The sequence below is a fragment of the Cavia porcellus genome, unplaced genomic scaffold, assembly GCF_034190915.1.
Source record: "Cavia porcellus strain 051 isolate PalLab524CR breed Dunkin Hartley unplaced genomic scaffold, mCavPor4.1 scaffold_33, whole genome shotgun sequence".
NCBI classification, from domain to species: Eukaryota; Metazoa; Chordata; class Mammalia; order Rodentia; family Caviidae; genus Cavia; species Cavia porcellus.
The window spans coordinates 157989-176594 of record NW_026947516.1 but is presented as its reverse complement, the minus strand read 5'-3'; the positions used below and the strand labels follow the sequence as shown (position 1 = coordinate 176594).

The window sequence follows — 18606 nt, the reverse complement described above, 5'->3', positions numbered from 1 at the left end:
AATACAGAAAAAAGGGTAGAAATGATAGAGAGTTTAATAAAATAGTGGGAAATTAATATTAAGTGTTGTAGTCAGGGGTTTTGCAGAGGACTGGAAGAATCTTGCCCTAGTCCGGACACAGTAGCCAGTAAAGCCTTGGAGGCCAAACCAAGGAGCTTCATCTTCCCCGCCCCTAGGAATCTGCCTCTGGTGCGAAATGGATACCAATGGGCCACCTGTGCATCACTAACGCCCCTCAGGCACCATCCCAGACCTAAGCTACAGGTATGCCCCCACTCCCCGTGTCCAACAGCGAGATCACCAACCCAGGGGAGAGACTGCCAGCCCCCGGGGACTATGCTGGACCCTGGTGGGTCGGGGGTCTCTCCCCACATTCTTAAAATAAGGTCATTTATATTTCATACTTCTTATCTTTTCAGCTGCGCCACAATTCTATCAAGAGCAACTAGAATTAGGACATGGAGTTTACACTATCATTTTTATGGTGGTCACAGTCACAGTTAACACAAGAAACTGCAGGACATCTATCTGCAACATGACAGACAGAATATTTAGTCAAAGGCCTAAATCCCACAGCAATGTCCCACATGATTTCAGATGAAGACCCAGAGCTCATGACAATGCCTCCCACGAGTCCAACTGGAGGTCCAGAGCCCATAAGAAGGACTCATGCCAGTCTCTTTTACGGATCTGTGCCAGGAAGGCCCAAATGTCAGCGATGGAAGGCAGAAAGTCCACGCCAGCAGGGTGAAGGAGCTGTGCTCATGGGTTGAGGGTTCTTCACTGGAGCAGAGAAGTCACACTCAACAAAGAGCAGGGCTGTCCTGAAAGGCACCACAGCCATCCTCAGTGACACGGAGGGCCCAAGCTCCTCCAACGATAAGCAGTCGAGTACATGCCAGGAAGCCAGCATGACAAGTTCATCCTGGAGATCAAGTGGCACACATCTTCCCCTCCGGAGCCAGAAAGCACTGCTCATATGATGACCAGCACTTCTCCAGGAGAACCAACGGCTCAAATGGCAACACGTTGGAGAACCCACGATACCTCCACACCTCAACACAATAGCGGCCCTCCTTCTCTTTCTCCAGTCTCTATCTATGCTGGCAACAATCCTCAGGTGAAACATCTATGCTCAGCAGCATGGCAATTTAATTCTGCTGGGATTAAGCTGATCACCAGTTTTTAACCCATAACACTAAGCCATGTATTGCATATTATCATCTTAGAAGTAGTTGTTCAGGTTACAAGGTTTAAGAACAAAAAATGATCAAACAATGAAAGCACAAACTTTTCTTTTGGATGAACTAACAGATAAGTAGTACAGCTAGCTATCTATTTTGTTACATGTGTGTGTGTGTGTGTGTACCTATATATATATAATCTTTCCTTTTTTCCTTTCCGCTATCCCAGTTATTCTTTCCTTTTGAGCCTTTCCTTTTCATTTTAATAATATCTAGTGTACATTTTGGATATTATTACTTTTTCAAATTTCTTTTTACACTAGGGAAGCAATACAATATTTTAAAATGTGAGTTTGATTTATTTCACTTATGAGTATGGTCTCCAGTTGCCTCCATTTACATATAAAATCCCCAAGATTGTCCTTCTTTATAGATCAGTAACATTCCAGTGCATAAAAATATGACATATTTCTTATCTAGTCCACAGTCGATGGACATTTGGGTTGTTTCCAAGTTTTAGCTATTACAAATTGTACTGCTACAAAATGGGTGAACATATACTGCTGTACCATGTCATTTTCAATTTTTCTGGGAAAATACCCATAAGATGAATACCTGGGTTGAATAGGTTTTCCAATCCTAGTTTGTTGAGGAATCTCCATACTTATTTCCACCAGAGCTGTAACAGTCCACTACCCCCCCCCAACAGTGGAAAAGTGTTCCTTTTTCCCCACTACCCCACTAAGATCCATTATCAGTTGATTTCTTGATGAAGCTATTCTTTCCAGAGTGAGATGAAATCTCAGTGTTGTTTTAACTTGCATTTCTTGAATGACCAGTGATGTTGAACATTTTTATGTATTTATTTGCCATTTGTATTTCTTCATCTGAGAAGTGTGTATTTATCTCAGATGCCCATTTTTGGATTGGGTCTTTGAATTTGGGGGGCCTGACATTTTTCAATTCTTTGTATGGTCTAGATATAAGTCCTTCCTCTGAGGTAGGGAGAGAAAGAAAGGGAGATAAAGCTGAAAAATCCAAGTGATAAAAAGCCTATAGAGAGCCTAGTAGACCAAGAGCTCGAGAGAGACGCCGTCGTGGACCATGAGAGAAAGGAAGAGCAGGAGGAGGGAAGTGTGGCCCAGGTCCCTTCTCCGCCCCAGCTTCAACTCTCTAGTGTCATTTGGGGGACCCAACAACCCAAGGGGTGCAGTCAGAATCCCCGTCTGCTAGCAGGAGCTAGATGAGTGACTTTTTCACTTTGTCCATGTGACTGCATTTGAGGGTTCCCACTGCTGGGACAATGAAATGGGCTCTACTGGCCCTGATAAATAGTCCTTTTAACTTGAAAAATACTGGCAAGTTTGCATTACCCACCAGGGTCCTTCCCCAGGGCACTTGGATCTAGAATGGTTAGAGTACCCCTCAATTTCACTGGGACTTGGGACCCTGGGTAGGCCCATTCCACTCCACTGGGCAGCAACAAATGAGGCTTTGACTGCTGCACCCGGTACTGTGCTAGGTTCTGCTGGGAAGCTTTTGTTCTAAATGAAGAGTTTTCTCATAGATACACAGACAGACAGACATACAGACAGACAGACAGTCAGTCAGTCAGTCAGACCTGATTATGGAAGGGACTATATTCATTCTAGAAGGAATATAGAGGAAGAAGAAGTCTTTTTGGTGTCAATAGGATTTGAGCAAGGCCTTGAAGGGAAGGAGTGCTTTGGGGTCCAGCGGAATTAGGGGCAGGCAAGTGGAGGGATTATTATGAGCAGAAGGGCTATAGAAAAAACTTGCTTTCTTTGGCTAGAACCTGAACTAGTTACTAATTATAGAGTTAAATGTGTCACTTTAAAACAAATTGTATCATGCTGTAGTCAGGGACTGAAAGGAAAGCAATTATAAAAGGACACATAATTTATTGTCTAATTTAAATGGTCACCCAAGGAGTCAAATACAAAGAAAGTTCAGGAAATCTGTCCACACACTAAAGACCTAGAAAAGCCAGCCAAGGGCCTGGGTCCCATGGCAATAACCTACATGAGTCTGCTGAAGATCTGGAGCCCAAGGCAATGCCTCCCATGAGTCCAGCTGGAGGCCAAGAGCCCACAGTGACTTTTGCAAGTTTGTTTCACGGATCTGCACTGGCAAGGTCCAAAGGTCAATAGTGGAAGCTAGAAAATCTATGCCAGTTGAGTGAAGGATTTGTGTCAGCAGGCTGAGGGGTCTGCACTGGAGCCAAGATGCAACACACAGAATAAGGACCAGGGCTTCCCCAAATGTACCACAGCCATCCTCAGTGACAATGAGGTCCCAAGCTCCTACAACGATAACTGCCAAGTTCATATCAGGAAGCCAGCATGAATAGCTTCTCCAGGAGTTTAAATAGCACATATCTTCCCACATGGAGTCAGGAAACAATGCTTGAAGTAAAGACAAGAGCTCCCCCAAAGTGAAACACAGCTGCTCTCAGCAACAATGTCCTAAGCTCCTCTGATGATAACAGCCAAGTTCATACCAGGGAAGCCAGCAAGACAAGCTCCTGCAGGAAAGCCAATAGTTTCAAAAGAGCCAACTGCTTCAAACAACAACAACAACAACAACAACATTTGTCTTCCTCTCCAGGTATGCTTCTTATACTGATGACAATCCGCAGGTGGGCCATCCATGCTCCACACCAAGATGATTCTGTCCAGCTGGTACCACCAGTTATGAATCCACCACAGATTGTAAAGTTTGCTATTTCTCTTTACCTAATTGCACGTCTTACTGCTGGACCCACGTTGGTGCTGATTACTGGGAATTGGCTATAAGTTTCTAAAGTGCTACCAATTTGATGAAAATATTCTCTGCCTGCTTTCTCTCTCTGGAAGTGAGCGCACAGGAGCAAATGAAGTCAGTATCCCATCTTTATGCTGCACAAGCATGGGAGCTGGCCACCCACATAGTGAGTATGGCCCAGAGTCATTGAAAGGTTTTCCCTGGCACTGACCTCCGGGATCATGCTTTCTGTCTGTCTCTGTCTGTCTCTGTCTCTTTCTCTCTCTTTCTCAGGGCCTCACCATGGAAGTTACTGGGGTTGGACAACTAGGGCTAGGGCATGCCACTGGAATGCTTGGAGGTGGACAGAAAAGGCAGGATCTCTAAGTAGAGATTCTATGTCCTTGTGAGCAGATCAGGTATTCCCTGGGGATCCTGGTCCTTTCTTATTGGCATTTTTCATGTGAATATATTTGCCTGTCATCCTACTGTGATGGCTAAATACTCATTATTCACAAGAGGCTTGAAAGGACTTAAAAATCCAGCATTCTCTCTAATCTTATATTTCTCCCCTTCCCTTACATTTGAAGCTTAAATTTGGGTCCCAAGAAAAGACAAACAGTGAAGCAGGGATGTTTTAGTGGACAAAGAGACATGGTAGCTACAAATCTTCAGTAGATAGCCCAGGACAAAGGGGTCATCATGGTGGGATTATCATTTGAGAAATGACAGTCTCATTTGTGCAGAGCAAGGGGACCAAAGTCTAAGGAAGGCTTTTGGCCTTCATGTCACCCTTCTTAATGTTCTGATGAAGAGTCTAGCCACTTACCAAACACCTTGTGTGCACAAGCCATTAATAGCATCACAGTCAACCTTTCTGTTACTATGACTTTCATTCCTTCCTTCAGGCCCGCATCCACAAACAACCATTCAGTATCACCCTCCACCCATTTATGCTACAGACTGGTGGATGGGGCTCCTCCATGGAGAAACAGATCACAGTTTCTTGTTTGCTTGTTTCTTTTTCCTTTTTGCTATGCAGTCTGGGCTGGCCTCACAATCACTGTGTACACCAGGCTGCCTTGAACTCATAGCAATCCTCCTGTGTTAGCCTCCTGAGTGCTGGAATTACAAACGTAAGCCACCATGCCCAGCTAGCATAAAGGTGATGGATAAAAAAAAAAGAATAAAATTAACCCATTGTGCTGGTGCATGCCCTTAGTTCCAGCACTTGGGAGACTGAGGCAGGAGGATGGCCACAAGTTTGAAGCCAGCCTGAGGGTACAGAGTGCAAGGCAACTGGAAATGCCTAGTGAGACCCTGTCTATAAAAGCCATTTGGGTAAGAAGAAACCAGTGGGTGAGGGGACACTTTTATGAGTGCAAAAAGAGGAAAAGCATTATTGATTTCATTAGGTGTAAAACCAAAGAAAGAAAGAAAAAACAGACTCACTACAGCCAAAGAGAAAAACGAATTCTCTAGGGCCAAAGAGAAAAATGCGCTCATAAGAAATAAAATGGGGAGAGGCACATTGATTTTATCAGATGTCAAACATGGGGCAAATAGATTTTCAATAACCACCAATGTTTATGGAAATGTTTGTTGTATTATAGATTCCACACCTACCTTTTTGTTGTGGAATTGGATCAGGGAGTGCCTTGATGATGGTACAACTATTAACACTGCGTAGCTTGCTAAATTCCTTGATTTTGTTTGTCTGTATTGTAAATTTACACACTTGGGAGGAAGTGGGAAAGCAGCCTAGAGCAAGTCTAGGGAAAAAACAAGCCAGCACAAATCTGTCTGAAGCTCTACAGACTTAAAAAGTGTTACTTAACAGGGAGAAACTGCAGTTCTGCACTCCTCTCACCAACTGTCAAAGGTCCCCAGGCAGGGAAGGGAACCAAAGAGCTTCACTGAGCCTAGAGGTTGGCCCAAACAGGGAGATAAAAGGAACAGAGCTGCTTGTTTCAGCTGCAAGGGCAAAATGTAATGGTTCTAATGTGACATAATATTGAGAGAATTAATACTAGCTCTTCAGGATTGTTAATATTGTTGTCTTGGTTACTTTTTTTTCACTGCAGGGACAAAATATCCAACACCCAAGGTTAAGGAAGGAAAGGTTTATTACTTAGGGTACAGTCTGTGGAGGTTTCATTCCCTAAACAGCTGGCTCCAAGGTAGATGGCATGGCACCGGGGCAACATTTCAAGAGGCAGAAGACCAAAAAGCAACAAGAGCAAAAGAAGGGAGAGCAAGCTTCTTTTTTGTCCTTATATTGTAAGCACATTACTACCCATCACCCCAGGGTGGATGTAGCAATCATACTATCTTATGTCCTCCTCTTGTACAGGTTGAGGATATTTAGGAAGTTAAGATCCTGGCTCCCTGCTGAGTCTTTTAGTTAAATCTCTGAACTTCTCAAGTTGATATGATGTATCAACCATAACAATTATTTTGTGATATTCAAGCTGTGAAATAATTAAAATAAGCTTGTTTTTGTATCAGGAAGCAATTTTTAAGAAGTATTCAGTTGGTCAAAATGATGCTAAAATTGGTTATGTGAATGTAGTGTATATTGTTGTTTATGTAATATGACTTGGCATTCTCTCATCTTTCAAACATAACACGTCAGAGAAGACCCATACTCCTGGGTGCAGGGTTGTGAATCGGCCAATGTGGGCATCTGGATTTATCAAGCACACTTTTATTTAAGTGCCTACTGGCATGTCACTGTGTATTTTTTCCCAGAACACACTGGTTTCCCAGATAAGAACTGAGTATTTTCCCTTTCAATCACTGTCCTCTATCTCTAACTAACCTAGCAACAGTTAACTTCCTTTCTTGTACAACTGAGTTACAAATCATAATATCTTGCAAGCCTTTGAACTCAGTTAGTGGATTTAAAGGTAGCTACTTGCCATGCCTTAGGCCTCAGAACTCCTGATTTTCCATCTAGTCTGTGTGTCTGCTACCTCACTGATGGGCTGTGCTTCCACCCGTTAGCAAAAGAAAAAAGCCTTGCTGAGAGTCCTTCATGCCTGCATGTTACACCAAAAAATTGAGCAACTTACACCAAAAAATTCAGGAACTTATTTTCAACAGATTGCAACAATAAGAGAGTGAATTTGAGGCTAGTCTAGACATTATAATGAGATCTGATCAGTAAGAACATACACACACACAAAAACGGCATCAAAACACTGGCAAAAACAAAAAATGGTTCAGCAGTGTAGCACTTACCCATCATAGAAAAGGCCTTGCCTTTGATCTGCAGTGCCACAGAAGCAAAAACAATGTCTCATTGTGTCAAAGATTGCAGTGTTGGTTTGATTTTTTTTTTTTTTACTGGTACTGGGGATTGAACTCACAACTGCATGCTTGCAAGGCAGCTGCTTATGCCACTGAGCTAAATCCCCAGCCCTTGGTTTGATTTCTTATAATGAAGAAACATCATAGCAAATATAAGGGAAGGAAAGCACAATCACTTTATAAGGGCCAAGAACTATGCTCAGGATGTACCTTCAAAGCGTCCAGGGGCCAGTTTTGTCCATAGGTGACATTAGCATAACTTTCCCAGACATCTAGAAGTGTGCTTTACAAGTATCCTGTACATTACCCAGGCCCATCTAGTTATACCAAGAGTATCATATGATTAAATGTAACATTTTTCTTCTAGGCATACTAGTGATGAAGTGTGGAGAATTTCAGAATATGAGGAAGAAACTGCTGGGCACGCATAGCTGCACTCTGAGGTCTTTATACAACTCTTCCTCTTCACCAACAAGTGACCAGAGGATCAATAGTGGGATCCACGTAAGCAACTATTCTTACCCTCCCTTCTGGTAGTATGTTAAGCTTCAGCATCTGGGACTGTTTGTATATCCAGATGAGATATGAATCTTGTCTAAGGGAACTGGAATGTTTGCTTTCATGTTATCTTTACTATTTTGCAGAATATAGCTATCATTTAACTCTCATTTCTCCACCTGCATAATAAATGTATTCCTTTTTGCAGGCATATACTCATTGTATTGAATGAAAGTCAGTGGATTGAGGCAGTGTGGAAATCTTGACACTGAAGCCTGCTGCCTCATTTCCAAATATTCACCTGTGAAACGGCCAGCCCTCCTCCTATTTCATTTAGTCCTGTCCTGTCCTGCATTCATGATGTTCTATTACATCAGGGGACTGATTCTTCCACAGGACACTGACCTTGGAATCTTCTGAGCAACCAAGAAACCCCATTTCAGGATGAGCATATTAAGTCCATTAAGAAAACAGCAGCAGCTCCGACAAGCGAGGGTACCCTGCTTAAATGAAATTATTGTTTGATTAAGTGAGAGTCACATAAGAAGAGCGTTGTCTGGAAATTCCTGGGTGACAGTCTACCACATGGGCCCTTAATAGGCAGGCAGTTTTCTTCCACACTTTTGACAGATTGAAGGCAGCAGAGCAGGAGCCAATCAGTGACGAAGAGGGGCTGCAAGAACTGTCCAATCAGGTGAGTCGAGGTGGGTGTGGACTTCCGGTGTCATGGCTGCCCTCACCACAATGTAGTGCCGAGAATTTCTGTCCTCTCTAGACTGCTTACTGAGACTTCTACGGCCTACAGGCCTTATGGAAGGACTCTTGGAGACCGGAAAGACACACAGTGGTGATATTGTGGGACGGGAGCCGGGGAAGGGATGGGGTCGGGCTGAGGTCTGAGAGGAGGCGGCAGAACGAGCTCTGGGAGCTGCAGCCTCCCGCCCAGCTCCAGACCCCGAGGTCCTCATGGCTTTTCCCTCGGCGGGGTCAGGTCACCTGTTAATGTTACCGCGGGTGCCTCAGGGTCTTAGGTCTCCAGACGCGCCCACATTGGGCTTGTCTATCTCTAACGTAGAAAAGAAGACCAGCACTAAGAAACACTGTATTGCAGGTATTGTAAGAAGCAGTAGAAAGTCTCTCAGGGAGACGAGTGGGGACCTTCAGAGTTGAGTCACCAACAAATCTGGGTGTAGTACCATTTTGCGTGGCAGAGATAACATCCGCGCCCCCTCTCACGGTCACTGTGCTGACTGGATTCTAGGGTTGGTTTTGTTTTGTTTTGTTTTGTTTTGTTTGTGGAGTATAGGAAAATTTTCCAACTAGTTTAGCAGCTCCCTCTGGGGAAGTGACCTTGTTGAAGGGGAGGTTAAAGGAACAGACTAGCCTCACAGACACATGTGTGAAATGGCAGGCCATTAGTATGATTGCTGTGACACAGAGGCTGTATCTCTACTTGTTAGGGAGCTCACCACATGCTCTAACCCTACGTATGAGTCTGAGTTGTCCCTACATTAGGAGAGTTTTCATTGGAAATACGAACAATAGCTTTCTGAAACTTGGAATCAGCCTGAGTGAATGGCCAGGTGGCTGCTCAATCCAGAGCTCATTAGAGATAACCAGAGCACAGTAATTGCCCAGTTATTTAATGGCCACCTCTCACAGGTGACTGTGTGTATTGAAAATGATCATTTGAAACTCGGGTTCTCAGACCAGTTTTGTTACCATGTAAAGTTCAAAGGAAATTGAGATTTTAGAGAAAAAGTGGGTATTTTGCAGTTGACGTTCCTGGAAACTGGAGAGCTTGGTAGAGAGTGGCTGCAAGTCCTCACAGTAGGGAAAGCTGCATTCCTTGTTTCCTGAAGAAAGTTTGCTCTTGGTCTCTGTCTATAGTTGGCTACCTCTTCTTACTTTAATTGTTACCAATATGACTGCATACATAACTCTACCTTCTCAGGTCATTATCTGTAGCTAGATGCTTTATTGGTACGGTTGCTTCTCTTTTCTTTTTCTTTTTTTTTTTTTTTTTTTTTTTTTTGTCTTTTTCGGTACCAGGGATTGAACTCACAACTGCCTGCTTGCAAGGCAGGCACTTATGCCGCTGAGCTAAATCCCCAGCCCCTATTGGTAAGGTTGCAAAACAACTCTTTACATCATGCTATTTAAATGAAGCCTTCCAGAGAGTTTAGAACTCTGGGAAAATAGTGGGGATATTAATGTATTACCATGTGGAAAGAGGTAGTCTTTTCTGTCAAAGGAAATAAAAAAACACTATCTTATAACCATTTTTACTTTTGCAATACTATTTTTTAATAAAATGAACATGTGCTTGAGTCAGACTTCCTGGAAAACTTGAGACAAAGGGCTACTTGGTTGTTGACCTGCCATAAAACTTTGGAACCAAGTACTTTCCAGGTCACACATTTGGCTCTGCCTAGAAACTATGACTTGATCAATGTAGCTGATTGGTTTAGATCCCCTCAATGGCAGTGTGCATCAAGGATAAAATGCAGCCTGTTCAGCTTACTTTTTTGGCATTTCCTGAGTGTACTGTCTTCTGCTGGAGAAAAATTCGCCTCATCAAGACATTTTTGAAAGTTTACTTCTTTTGCGTGTTTGTGACACCATAGAATTCCTGTCCATTATCAAGGGAGGGGAGAGTTCTTGCTAACGACAACTTTCTAAAAGTGCTGTGTATTAAAACCCAAACTAAGAAACACATTCAACTGGGACATCTGCATGGGCATGCTACATGCGATCCTGGGGTGGAGGGAAGGGCAGGGGCTGTCATCCCTGAAATGATTGCTGTCTTTGCACTGTTTCTACGTACTGATTTAAATTTGAAATATCAGTTGAGATGGGCTCTGTAATAAACAAGCACTGAAGCAGAATTAAATCCCCAAAGTGAGCATCTACAGGCTTAATAATGAATGGGAGAAATTGAATTTTTAAATAAGAGTAGCAAAGTGGAGGGAGAAAAAGTATGAGAGGCCATTACTTACAAGAGAGAGTTTAAATCAGCAATGACGATAGTGACCTCTTTCTCCTGAGATCAGATTGTTCTGTGACAATAACTGAAGGATTGTGTGCTGCCTTGCCCTGCAAGGGTTAGAGGCCATAGGCCTAAAGAGAGTACGGAAAGCTTATAACAGATACTCTTGATGTGTTTTATGTTTGTACTGATCATTTCACCTAATCATTTGTGAGGCAAAATTGAAATTAGGAAACTTGGCTTGTAGGTCTGATAATAGACCTACATCATCTATAGTAGATCATAACATCAGCATTGAAGTAGAATGGGAAGTGGTTTGTCTTGAATATAAAGACTACAAGATGTGTTTGAAGTTTTTTTTTGTTTGATGACTGAATGCAGGAATTTTTCTCTGAGCTACATAGCATCCATGTATCTTTCTTAGTTTTTGCAGCCTAGTGTTGCTCAGTTGTCCAAGTGGGGAGAAGTTTTGATACTGTGTCAACCTCATTCATTACTTAGAAGACAGATATGTGACAGTTAGCAATGTTGGGGATCTGTAATCACCATGATTTACTAAGATTTCAGTGCCCAAGGAGACTAAACATGAGCGAGGCCTCATAATACACAACTTTAACTTCAGCTTCTGGGAGGACTGAGGCAGGAATATTGTAACACCACACCCAGCATGGACAGTTGAATAAGAGCCTGTTTCAATGTGGAGTAAATATTTTATGATGTTCCTTCAGTATAATTTACATGACTCCCTTAGTTAAATTTTTAGTACTAAAGAAAACTAAAATAATTCTAATGGAATTGTGCAGTTTTGTAATTTATTTACTTGTCTCACTAGTAGTATATGTTACATTAGCATCTGCTCCTGATGGTGGTCAGCGGTCATGAGTCACTGCTGTGTCAGCAGCTGACACCCAGGGTGAATAGACAGTGGTTACAGTGCACTGTGCTCCATAATCTTCATGAGATATTTAGTACTTTATTATGAATTTGTTTATGTGTTACATAAATATCCTCAAATATAGATGAATATGTATTGAGCAGGTTGGCAGTTATGTTTGATTAATCAGGGTATTCTGTGCATTTTCAATATGGTTTATTTTCAAATTTCTTTGGATTGATCACAATATTTTTGTTTGCTAACTCAGCATCTGTAGACGCATTTCTTAAACTCTGAGTAGAGTCCTTTTTAGAAGATGGCTTTCATCAGATTGTTTCAGGTTTCGAGTGTTGTATTGATCTTTTTGCCAGAGCAGCCCAGCCAGGAGAATAGTGTGAGTACTATTTGGAAAATGGAACAATACTCTGGCGATTTTTGTTTTGGAGGTGTGTTTGTTTTGCTTTGACTTTGTTTTTATTTGGTATTATACTGAGAGCTCTCACGTTGATCATATTCTGTGACTTACCACAAAAAGGTAATAGATCTGGGTATGGTGGCACACACCTATAACTGCAGCACTGGTGAGGCTGAGGCAGAACAGTTGGTGTGAGTTTGAGGCCAGCCGAGGCTCCAAAGTAAGCTTAAACCCAGCATGAATTACACAGTGAAACTGTGTCTCAAAGAGACAAAAAAAAAAAAAAAAGGTAAGAAAGAAGAAAAGAAGGAATAGAATAGAAATTTTCACTAAACACACAGGCTCAGCCGTGTAACCAGTGACACTAGGATGTGCAGGGCTGTAGGGAAGACTTCAGTTCCTAGCTCCAGTTTATGCTGATTCTGGAAACCCTTGCAGCTGTTTTAATCTTCGAACAAAGTCTGCCTTTCTGTACTAGGTTGCTCATTGCTTTAACCCCACTTCCTCTCACATAATGCTCAGGCTGGGGATGAGGAGAAACTTGGCAAGTCTTGTGGTCTGCCCATTTTAGGTACCTTGTTATTCAGGAATTTATGTGTCTACTGCACCTATTAAATTGGTGATTTTTAGATGTTGCTTATTGTGAATATCAGAAAACTTATGCGTGTGTTGCAATTCACTACTCATGATGTAGAGCATGAGGGAGCTTACAGCAAGGATAGAGGTCAAGGATGTTGACAACGTCACGTAACACATAGGACAGCCCATAAAAGAATAAAATATTGGCCCTGTGGAGTAAAAACCAGTGGTCAACTTAAACACCAGCTAAAATGAGTCAGCCTAGTGCTTAGTGTAGATGGTCCACTTGAGGGCTGTTGCCAGTGTAAAAAGGAGACCTGCAGAAGAAGAGTAGTGTTGTGTGCTCTCATAAGGGTGGTGTTGTTTGGAGCTGTTGGTTCTCCTGGAACCAACTTGTCATTCCGGCTTCCTGGATAAGAACTTGGCAGATATCATCAGAGGAACTGGGACCTTGTCACTGAGAATGGCTGCAGTTCACTTTGGGAGAGCTGGTTCTTACTTTGAGTATCACTTCCTGGCTCTGGAGGGAAGATGTGTGCTGTTTAATCTCCAGGAGAAGCTTGTCGTGCTGGTTTCCTGATAAATACTCAGCTGTTCTCATGATTGTAGGAGCTTGGGACCTCACTGTCACTGAGGATGGCTGTGGTACTTTTCAAGCCCTGGTCCTAATTTTGAGCATTGCTTCTTGGCCACAGTGCAGAACCTTTAACACAGATCCTTCACTCTGCTGGCATAGACTTTTCTAGCTTCTACTGCCAACCTTGGGGCTTTCCCAGTGCAGATCCATGCAAAGGACTTGCATGAGTCACTGTCATGGACTCTAGGTTTTCAGCTGGACTCATGTAGGTTATTGCCATGGATCCAGGTCCTTGGCTAGATTTTTCTGAGTCTTTAGCATATGGACAGATTTCCTCCACTTCCTTTGTATTTGACTCCTTGGGTGACCAATGTAAATAATACTATAAAATTATATTGTCTTGTTTCCCTTGTAAACGCTGACTAAAACAGGCCATAAATATCACTAGTGCTCTCCCTGTAGGTGTCTCCTTTCCACACTTGTGACTCTGCTCACCATGACTCTGTTCTACACCATGGCTTCATGTGCTGTGTTCATGCTGTCTATAGACCCTAGAGAATGACGGGTACCATACATGTGCTCTACCACTGCGCTGCACATCCAGCTCATGTACATCCATGTTGTATGTTAGAGAGTTCATCTTGTGTGTTATTAATTCACTCAATATTATTTTCTAGATTTACATCCTTCACTGTATGTGTAATTCTCAACAGGGTCTCCACTCTGTCTCTGCAACAACTTATTTGGTTTTCCACAGTTCTGGGAAAGCAGGCTTGTCTGGTTCTTTCCACTGCTGAAAATGTTGCAAGCACACTCTTTGCTGCCCTAGAAGCAGATGTGAGAAGATGCCATAGAAGCTCAGAGCTCTTTGCTGGTGCACAGAGTCTGTATCCAGTTAAAATCTTAATGGGCTCATGCATCCTTCCACCTGTGGGCTGTACTTCCTATTTCTCATATCCAATCAACATTAGGATTTTCTGATTTGATGTTTCATGTATTTATTGAAAAATTTAATTATGTGTTTTAATTTTTAAAATTATGCCTCAATTTTTGCATTCTTTTTTCATTTTCAGTGTAAGCCCTTCTGTAAAATAACTGCTTTGATCATATTTTCATATTTATAATAAAGAATTTTTTTGATAAAATCTTTTTCTTCTTGGTATTTTATTGTAAGTTGTAAAGGATCAATATACCTTCTCATAATTTGTCCAGCCACATGTCATTTTCATAAAAATTTACTTTCCTGAGCCAAAATCCTAAGTTGCTTTTTGTGTCTTCAAAGTCACCTTAACATTTGTGGCTTTACAATTTGATTTTTGAGGATATCATCACTTCTATAGTTTCTTTCTTTCTTTCTTTCTTTCTTTTTTGGTACTGGGGGTTGAATTCATGACCTTGTGCTTGCCAGGCAGGCGCTTATGCTGCTGAACTAAATTCCCAGCCCCACATCTACAGTTTCTTATACAGTACTTTTTTTTTTTTAAACAGGTTTTACTTTCATATTTTACATACTTTCTGAGCCTCCCTAGAGTGCACATTAAAATATTTTTGATGCAGAAATCACATTCACTTGACAAATCAATGAACAATTTACCACCATTAAGGAATGAATTGTACATTTGATTTATACTGCCAATGCATCAAACTTCAGTATTTTTAAAACAAGTGTATTCTGTGGTAATTCTTAGGAATTTACTGTGTGTACATTTTGTCTGTGTTTCAGGCATAAGTAATTCCAAGGGCAGCGCATGTTGCAAATAGTAGGAAAGAATACTTTTGTTTCCTTACACTTGAGATTTGAGTATAAAACTGTGTCCTTTATTTTTTTAAGAGAATAAAAAGTACAGAACTTCAAATCAAGAGGATAGGAAATTAACAATGGATATTAAATTGTATATTGTTATTCAAAGTAGTTGCTCAAATTAAGGAAACATAAACTTCAAGTTTTTATAGGTAAATGGATGCAACTGGGGACCATGCTCATAACTAAAGTAAATCAGACTCACCAGACTCATGTGTGAACGCTGTATTGTCTCCTTAGTGTTAGAAATTGAGAGTAAATACAATTCAAAAGGTACAGTAGATATTGTGAAAGGAAAGAACAACTGGGTAAGGGAAGGGAGAAAACAAGGAAGGGAAAAGAATATATATATATATGCATGCGTGTGTGTATGCGCGCGCGCTAAGGTAACTGTGCTATTAATTCTATTACTTCATTAAAAGGAAATAGTTACTGCCTGTAGTGTGTCCTTTGTTTTTCTGAAGGAATTCTAGTAGTTGTTGTTAAATTTAGCATTGCTTTACTTCTATTGTACTGTTGTATTAGCATGCAGTTTAACATTTGCTAGCATACTGCATCATCACATCAGAGTCTGTACATGATTCTCCTGATAGATCATCTTCTCCAATTTTGTTTCTGTCTTTTCTCTTTGCATATGTTGCACATGTTTAAAAGTTTGGATTTTGAAGATTTTTTGGTAATAGTATACAATAATTTTACAAGTAATTCTTAAGCTGAGTGGCCTGTGAGATCATTTCTAGGTGGCAATACGGTCCTTGATTTACAGTGACGAGTGAGGAGGTGTTTTCATGACCTAGACAACATACTGGCAGAGACTGAGTGAAACACCAGGTGGGAGGACCCAGCTGAGTCCTTTCAAGGCAGATTTCAGAAGTGTTTGTAAAAATTTTAAGCAAGTTCAGTCTTATAATGAGATATATTTTTGGTGATGTAGTTTGTCTCTAAAATGTTCATTATATCCGTTTGGCATAGGGACCTTCTTGTGTTTTCAGTTCTATTAATAAAATATTTTTTGCTATTTTCACTGACAATCACCCCAACAGTGGTTCTTAAATACCAGCATTTTAGTTTTTTGTGTACTGACCCTGAGATAAATTGCTTGGGAGCCACCTTTACTTATACTTAGTAGTCTGATTGTGTATCGTGTAACTTCACTGTAATGGCATAGTTTCAGTGAGTATTAAAACTGTGAGAAACATTATTTCTTTTTTCCAGTTGATCTTGCATTTGACAACAGTCTCCATATTATTGTTCTTAAGATTCGCATCTTGATTCTTCTATATTTATGCAAAGAGTTTATCTCTTTAATTTCAATCTTTTTGTCACTTTTTGTCTATCTTTATCTTGCCTGTGTTCTGTGGTAACACATGAATTTTTGTTTTAAATGACAGCACAGTGGAGATGATGAATATCCTTAACTTAGCTCTAATTTTAAAACAATTCATAAACAATCTCATTGTTTGTGACATTTGCTCATTTTCTGGTAAATATGCTTTCTCGTTAATCATGTTAATCACTATAGAGCATCAACTGATGACTCTCCTTGAATAAAGGGCAGTTAGCTTCACTTTGGCTAAACCTGGCTCTGTTTCCATGTACTGATATATACAGAGTTAGCTAATCTATTTCCTTTTCCCTTCAGTTGACTCTAAGCAATGTAAGGAGGGCTAGCTGAAGTACTGATGGGTAATTTTTGAATCTAGGCATAGTTGCTATTTCCCAGCCTCTGTGTCTCTCTAAATGGATGCAGGATGCAGAGCCAGACTGAGTTTAAGCCTCTAGGTAATTTCAGTAACTATGACTTTCAGTAACTCTACACAACCTCAGCAACAGTTGTTAGGAACAGGCTGTAGTCCATTAGTGACATTTTATTGTGATATAACAAAACATTTGCCTCGTGACTGATGCCAAGCATGAATTTATAACTATAAATATGGCATTTGTTTTACTCTAAGAAGTTGCAGGTTTTGTTCAATTTTCAATATGAAAAAGCAGTCATAAGCAATGAGATTGCTTAAATGTGTTTCTTTTTATTTTAAATAGAAAGAAAATTGTACAAAACAACCTATCACAGAATCTGGAAAGAGAGGGGACAGGAAGCGTAGTTTGTTGCTGGGGACTGATGGAGGAAATGGGGTTCTCTGAAGCTGTGGGGGAGGCAGGCAAGTGAACAGTGACATTTGGGTCAGCATCAGAATCGATTGTGGACTAGTTTATCTTTGTAAATAAAATTCCAGGTAAGCTTTATTTTCATTTATATGTCTTATAATTGTTACATTTGAAAATTTTTTCATATTTTCACTTACAAATTGAAGGTCAATGTATTTATATTTTGAAACTTGAATCTTTGGAACATTTATAATTTTAGATGGTAAAACCAGCATATTACTTTAAATTTCCACCATATTTTTAAGTATAGTTGAGTCTTTATAGAAGTTTCATTCATTTATTTCATTTTCTATTTTCTTTGTTGACTTTCTAATACTATCTATAGTTCTGATTTTTCCCCTCTTTGTTTCCATTTCATTTTCTATGGTTCTGTTTTCTATTATCTCCTAAGATGCTCAGGAGAATTGCATTCAAGTATTGTCTAATTTTGCAGTGTAAATCATATGTATTTACAACTCACTTAGGCCCCAGTTTGAAGTGTGCTATTGTTCAGACTCAGTCCTGCACCGTATGACAGTCACAGTGTTTCCTCTCCTGTGCACGATTCATGCCACTCGTGTTCTTTATTTATTTATTTTTTTGTCTTTTTCTTTTTTATCGGTATCAGGGATCGAACTCACGACTGCCTGCTTGCAAGGCAGGTGCTTATGCCACAGAGCTAAATCCCCTGCCCCGCCACTCGTGTTCTTGATCAGTAATTCTAACAATCTAGATTGCTATTGTTGTCAGTTTGAATTTAATTTCTTGATTATAAAAAGAATCTATAGGAATACATTCATGTCATTTATTATTCTCTCCACTTGTATAACTTCTGCGTTATTTTTAATGTCTAAATCTTTACTGGTGCTTTCTACAAATACAATTTTGTTGCCTTAATGTTCTTGGTCTCCGGTTGCCCCCACCAGTTTCTGCATAACTAACATAGTTGCCTGGTTGTCTTTATGTAATTGCTCACTGTTTTTTCAGAACTATTTTGCTACATATGTTTGACTCCATCCTGAGCCATATTTTCCTCTCATTTGTGGATTTCTTGCTGTTGCATATGGCTCATGAGTGAATACCTCATTAGTCTCGTGAGGCAAACGTCAAAATCATAGCGTCCTTGATTAGTGTTTAGAAAGTAAGAGTGAAGTTGCTGGAATTGGACGGTTCTCTTCCTGGAAAGCCTTTGTGTGTAGAAACATCCCAGGGGTTCAGGCTTTGCAAAATATATTTTTTTCCAGTCAGAACTTATTTAATCAACAGAATTTTAAATATGACTCTTTATTCTCAAATAATGAAACTTTTTTTCTGATACTCATTATCTGAACAGGCAGTGTTTCATGTGGTAACACTGAGTCATTTTCAGATCTTCCACAGTAGCCTCTGGGGAGTTTCCTTCTTAAACTCCCCTCATTCCTGTTCATCGGGACTCTGACAGTTTGCCTGCCTTTCTTCTGCTCTTG

General features: G+C 40.6%; 1 protein-coding gene across 1 annotated transcript in view; it reads left to right on the top strand.

Annotated features, from left to right (window-relative positions):
- The first annotated feature begins 266 nt into the window (after positions 1-266).
- Positions 267-18606, top strand: part of LOC100723209 (zinc finger protein 124-like) — a 40352-nt gene continuing 22012 nt past the window's right edge. The window contains exons 1-2 of the mRNA XM_023562603.2: positions 267-349; positions 8358-8451. Of these exons, the coding sequence (XP_023418371.1) occupies positions 267-349; positions 8358-8451 (177 nt within the window). The remainder of the gene's footprint in view (positions 350-8357; positions 8452-18606) is intronic.